Source organism: Daktulosphaira vitifoliae, unplaced genomic scaffold (assembly GCF_025091365.1).
Source record: "Daktulosphaira vitifoliae isolate Bord-2020 unplaced genomic scaffold, ASM2509136v1 Scaffold_1, whole genome shotgun sequence".
NCBI lineage: Eukaryota > Metazoa > Arthropoda > Insecta > Hemiptera > Phylloxeridae > Daktulosphaira > Daktulosphaira vitifoliae.
The window spans coordinates 77,274,701-77,280,905 of NW_026099572.1; the positions used below are offsets into that span (position 1 = coordinate 77,274,701).

Here is a 6,205-nt window from a genome sequence, read left to right on the forward strand (position 1 = left end):
TTTTTTTTTTCATAATAATTATCATTTATATAAATTTAGTTAAGTAAACTATATTTATTTCTTAAGTTTTTTAATTATGCTATGATTGAAACTCAAAATATAATAAAAACCTTTTTTTTTATTCTATTAAAATTTTGGCATTTTAACTCAAAGACATTAATTTAATGGAGTTAAAATTGATTATATGTATGCCATTTATAGTTAAGTAACAAAAATAAAAAAAAACCTCCTTTTTATTTTTTTATAATTATACAATGTTTTCCATAAAATTTTGAAAATTGAAAACTACTAAAAGGGATGCTACATAACGATGACACATAAACTTTAATAAATATCACTAGTGAAAAACTAGTAAATGTAACGTCAAGGCCATATTAAAGGTAAATGCTACCTTACAGTAAAAAATTTTTGCTACCTATTCTATCTAACAACTTGTGTATATTAAATTTAACTATATTAATGAATATTTGGAGTTCTATACCCAGGATTCTAAACATAATAGTTTAGTGATTATGACTGAATAATAACAATATTATGAATTTTATTCAATTATAAATAAAATTAGAAAATAAAAGGTTAAATTTTTTAGCTTTTTAAAAATTCAATTATAATTGTCTTGATTTCGATTTTAAACAAATTTTGTATTGTTTGAGTTTATAGAAGAAAAAACTAAATAGTATTCTATTATTATACCACCAATCGATTTTTATCTATATTTTTCAATATATTCTAAATTTATATTTTTAATGTTATTTCAGAAGGAAATATTAAATATACCAACTAAATATGCTCAAAACCCTCAATCTATGTTGCAATATGAATACAAAAGTGTTTACTTTGTTTGTCGTAAGCCAAAAGTTCCACATGTTATAACACCCTCAATTTCTGAAAATTGTATAAATAACATTGAGAATTTTGACTATCCACTTAAACAATTAAATACTGCTTCTGGTCATTTATCACCAAGAAGTGACATTGAAGAGCATGATGTTGAGTGTAACTATATTGATAAATGCTTATAATGTGACAGTTTTCAAATTTTTGTGATAATAAATTAAGATTAAATACATTTGTAATATTTACAAAAAAGATAAAAAGGACCTAATTTTTATGTGCATATTTTGATAAATTGTTTATAACATTTTGAATCTCATTTAATATTGTTTTTTAAATGACATGACATTTAGGAAAAAACATCTTTAGTTAGAATTAAGTGATTATATTTACACAGTCCACAGTTAATGAAAAAACTTTACTTAATTAAATAAAAATATTAAAACATGTAATAATTTATACATTTTAAAGCATGAATATTAATGTATAATTTAATTTTGAAGTAAATATGAAATGTTATTGAACAGTTACTTTAATAGTAGCGTTTCTTTTACTATTAGAATATATATTAAAATAAGTCTTATTTTTTAAGTTAATGTTCATATACAATAAAAAAAATTGACATCATTTTTTTTTTTTTACATATTACTAACATATCAATTTACTTTTCCATGACATTACCATTGGAAATTATAAATTTGTTACACTACAATAAAAAACATTTTAAAGTAATAAAAAAAAACTAGTTGAATCACTTAAATGTTATATATATATATATATTGTACATCTATAAAACATAAAGTACATTATTTAAGATAACTATATTACATAGTTTTATTATTAAATATTCAATGCATTGCAATTTATCTTGATTCAGCTTTATGTTTTGGTGGTTTAAATGATTTTATCTTTTTACTTGATTTTTTAGATTTTTCTTGAAAAGCTTTCCAACTGTTTACTCTACTTTCTCTAGATTCCTATGTATTAAAAATAATTACTAAACTTTGAAAAAATATATAACAGTTATAACAATAATATTTAAACGACCAACAGAATTAGCCCCAAAATTATCATCATCATGTAGCCTTTATCCCAACTATTCAATGTTGGCTCTGCCTTAACGATTTGACGGAATTTTATATCAGCTTTTGATCTGACGCAACCTCATTATGGCTATTGGAACCACTAAGGGAGTAAGGTGTGTATCACAGATAAAATTGTTGTATAGTTACCTATCAGGTAACTAACAGCAAATAGTGCAACTAAAGCATCAATGTTAAAGCAGTGACTGAATAATCCACTGCTTCAAACTACATTCCTACCCCCAAAAATTAATATTATTTTATAAAATAACTTGTATTTTAAGATTATGAATATAAATCACATATATTTTTTTTTTATGTTTTATTTTAGATAATCAACTAGGTTTCTATAATTTATCGAAAATTGTAAAGATCATGTAAATGTATATATATAACATCACATTTAATTGTATATATTAAAAATTTTTCTACCACTACTCTTTTCTCTAGAATTATTGCTTTCCTAAGAAGTTTTTTGATGCACCGATAAAGGTACTTGGATGTTCTTTTATAAGTATAAAATAAATTTTTATAATACAATAAATATTTCCCTTAATTTTCGAGACATTTTAACATTTAAAACTTTTAAGAAAATACTTTTTATCTATAAAAAATAACAAACTTGAACATAGAAGAGGATGAATTTTTGTAGAATGTAAAATATTGTTTTCTAATATAAAAATATTCAAACTAAATTTTGAATAGTTATTGTACACTAAAAAAGTATAACAATTCAATTAAGGGTATTTTATAAAAAAGGACACAACATGTTTAATTTTTTTCTTCGTAATTGCAAAGTAATATATGTTTGTTATTTATTATCATCTATAAGACTTAATTATTTACTAAAACTCACTTTTTGAACCTTGTATATATAAGTTACTTATATTAAAAAAATTATGAATAATACTTGCATCAAAGTTTTTCTGCCATTCTTTTGACATAGAAGCCTTCTGTTCTTCTTCAATTTCTTGTTCTCTTTTTCGTTTTCTTTCTTGTTGATCTCTTTCTTCATGTTGTTTTCTTTTGCGTTCTAAATCAGCAAATAACTTACATGTTTGGACATATATACTACGTTTCATAATAGCAGGGTCATCTTCTTCTACTGTTAATTCTTTGCCTTCTTTTTTTAACTTTTTGCGTTTTTCAGTAATCATAAATTCAGTCATATCTTTTGCTTCTTGAATAATTTCAAGGCATTTTTTTCTACATTCATCATTTTCAATAGTTCGCCATGCTCGATTCACTGTTTCAAATGCAGTGTTAGCTCTTTCTAAATCATCCTGATTTTTATCAGGATGTACTAAGATTGATAGCTGAATAAATAAATGTATATTAATATTTAGAATACAATATAGTTTTAAAAAATGTTTAGAGTACTCACTCTTTTATATTTTTTTTTGGCTTCATCTAAAGGTGTTTCTGGATCAATTTGAAGAACTTCATATGGATTAAGGTTAAAATATGAAGCTCCAGGTCTTAAAAGTCTATCTAATTGCTGTTTAGGAGTTAATACTGAATCACGTTTCTCTATTTCTTTCACCTACAAATAGATTTTATAAATAATCATAATTCAAAAAATTTATTATTTAACTATAAATTATTGAAATAACAATATAAAATTGCCTTTATTGTATATAACATATTATGTATTAACCTACAATTTATTACAATAATAATGTTTACTAAACCCTTTTTTGATTAATTTATACATTTTAAATTTACATGATACATATTTAATAATAATGCAAGACTAGATTTTTTTGTGTGTTAATTTAAATCATAATATTTATTAGATATGATAAAATTAGAAATAATAACACAAATGCAACATATAAAATATATTTGACAAGTTGCAGCATCTCAATTCTTGGTACAAAAGATGGTCAAAATTATTTGAAATAATTTATAAAAAAACTTAATAGAAGTTAAAAAAAAAATTGTTTAGGAATAAAAAAAAGAGTATGTTACACCAGATTTTTTGTAACATAGTTTTTATGTAGTTGTACATCAATAATTATATATAAATTTTTTCCAATAGAAATATGAGATCTATGAGTTATAATTACAAGGAAATTTATTGAACAAGAGTTTTGCTAGTATAATTTTTACTTTCTTAACTTACTTCAGTGTAAAACTCATCAAACTCTTCACTTGTTTTCATTAATATTGGTTCCTCAGGATTGTTAGCCATACTTTAAAAAAGTTAATCAAATTAAATTTTTTGTAGGAATTAAATCATTTAAACTTGATGTTACAGTACAAATTGTCACAGAAATATATTTTATTTAAGTTTAATATCTTAAATTCAAAGAAAAAATATTATGCTTTTATATCAAATAGGAATATTAATCAAATATACACAACAAAAATGATTTAGTACTATTATCATTGGTTATTGAAGATTTAATATACCGTGTAGTTGGTTACTACAGTTTTCTTAAATGGCTTTAGTTAATAACTTAATTTTCGTCATAAATTTTAGATCATTATTAGTGATGGGAATTTCGGGTCAATCGAACGATCCGGATCGTTTGGATCGGATCGTTCAAATGACCCGTTCATATAACTTGTTCTTTCGTTCATTTCTTACGATCGGTCACGGTTCTTATCAATTACTCCTTACTATGGTTTTCCTGAACGAGTCGTTCAAATTCGCATTTTCACCATGTAACATTACCGTAACATCAGAATTTTTACTGATAATACACTTGTATAATCGGGTTATATATTATTTTTTCAAATACAAATTACTTGAAATAACATAATATGCTGTTATACACGAATATTTTTGTATAGAATAAAAACAAATAATTTATACTAGTGGATGAGTTGCGGTACATAAATCCATAAAATTTGTTTCTATAATAAGCGAAATCATTTAAATTATTTGTTTTCATATGTGAGTTTTATAGAGAAATTAATTCACCTAAATCAGATATTACAATTTACAGCAGCTATGACCAGATTATAAAAGAGTGAGGTGGTTTAATACCTCTCACAAAAATTATATTAGTCTAATAGTCAATTTTTGTCCTAGTTGCTAAATTCAATAATTCATAGACCTATTTTCGCTTATAAATAATTATATGAATGTAATATTTATGAAATAAATAGCTATATATTGATAATCAAAATTGTTNAACTATATATTGAAAATTCAAAATTGTTCTTCAAATGAACAATATAGTAGGATATTTGAAATAATCTAACTGTATAAAACCTGCATGATTATGTTAGTAGAAACATGTCACAACTTTGAAAATTTAGTCTGCAGACCAGCAATAAAAATGTTTTTATCACAAACCAAATAGTGTTGCTTTTAAACTCTCATTGGCAATAAGTATTTTTTTATTTAATTTTTTAAGAAAACATTATAAGTATATACTTATAAAGAATATATTCTTCGTTTTTTTTTTAAATTTTTATATTATAAGAATATAAGGTTAGGCATAGGTTTTAACCGAAGTGCAGGTAAACGTTCAGTAAATGAACGAATCATGAAACAGTGTGTCCGATATATTGCGTGAAACGAACGAACGAATGAACGTATGAACGATATCTATTTTTTTTGCGATCCGGATCAACTCGTTCACTGATATGACCCGTTCGTTCGTGAACGATCCATCACTAATCATTATTCATAATCTAAGGCACAGTAACTGTGATTCACAGATGTAGATAATAAACAAGATTGCGAACTGACCTAATAGTTCATATTAGCGAATGAAGCCATTTTTTCTAAGGCCAAATATTATTAGTCTATACTTCGTGTATAATTTTTTATTATCTAATGAAAGAAGTTGATAATACATTTTTTAATTTGATAATAAAAAATTTATACTTCATAAAGTAATAATATTACTCTATATTGTACGAAGTAAAGGTACTGACATATTCAGATGGGCTTATGAATATAGGATATAGTGCAAAATATTGTTTAGCCTAAAAGAAAATGGGTCCAGCAGTTTTTATAAGTTAGCAATTTAATTTATCATCTAAATCTAATCTGTACTCCACTAATTAATTCGAGAAATCTCTTATTATGTTTTTTTAATTAAATATTTGTTTGCTAAAATTTTACACGACATACATAAACTTATTGCTCAACTATCAACGCAATGTTTTGAAACAAAACAAAATATATCTTTTTAATTTTATAAGATAATATATTAAGTTCAATATAATTTTTTAAATATTAATATAAAATAGATATATTAATTTTCAAAAATATAATTTGGTCCCATTCTTTTAGAAATTGTATCAACTTAAACGTTTTTATTGAAACT

At 23.5% G+C, this 6,205-nt stretch overlaps 2 protein-coding genes across 2 annotated transcripts in view; one reads left to right on the forward strand and one right to left on the reverse strand.

The window, feature by feature from the left end:
- LOC126896580 (carnosine N-methyltransferase) overlaps positions 1-1,161 on the forward strand; it is a 4,823-nt gene extending 3,662 nt beyond the window's left edge. The window contains exon 7 of the mRNA XM_050669497.1: positions 759-1,161. Coding sequence (XP_050525454.1) covers positions 759-1,022 — 264 coding nt within the window. The 3' untranslated portion in view covers positions 1,023-1,161. The remainder of the gene's footprint in view (positions 1-758) is intronic.
- A 341-nt stretch (positions 1,162-1,502) lies between these two features.
- Positions 1,503-4,513, reverse strand: LOC126896581 (dnaJ homolog subfamily C member 8). Its single transcript, XM_050669498.1, has 4 exons — positions 4,042-4,513; positions 3,301-3,459; positions 2,831-3,232; positions 1,503-1,811 (listed from the first exon to the last, which is right to left on the reverse strand). The coding sequence occupies exons 1-4, from the start codon at positions 4,108-4,110 to the stop codon at positions 1,698-1,700; spliced, it is 744 nt and encodes a 247-aa protein (XP_050525455.1). The 5' UTR covers positions 4,111-4,513; the 3' UTR covers positions 1,503-1,697.
- Positions 4,514-6,205: the final 1,692 nt, after the last annotated feature.

Bases quoted from the DNA above. Each gene is read 5' to 3' on its own strand.
- LOC126896581 (XM_050669498.1), bottom strand. From the start codon at position 4,110: ATGGCTAACAATCCTGAGGAACCAATATTAATGAAAACAAGTGAAGAG. The intron at 3,233-3,300 runs GTGAGTACTCTA...TTATTTATTCAG, and splicing joins CCAAAAAAAAATATAAAAGA to CTATCAATCTTAGTACATCC. The intron at 1,812-2,830 runs GCAAGTATTATT...TTTAATACATAG, and splicing joins AATGGCAGAAAAACTTTGAT to GAATCTAGAGAAAGTAGAGT.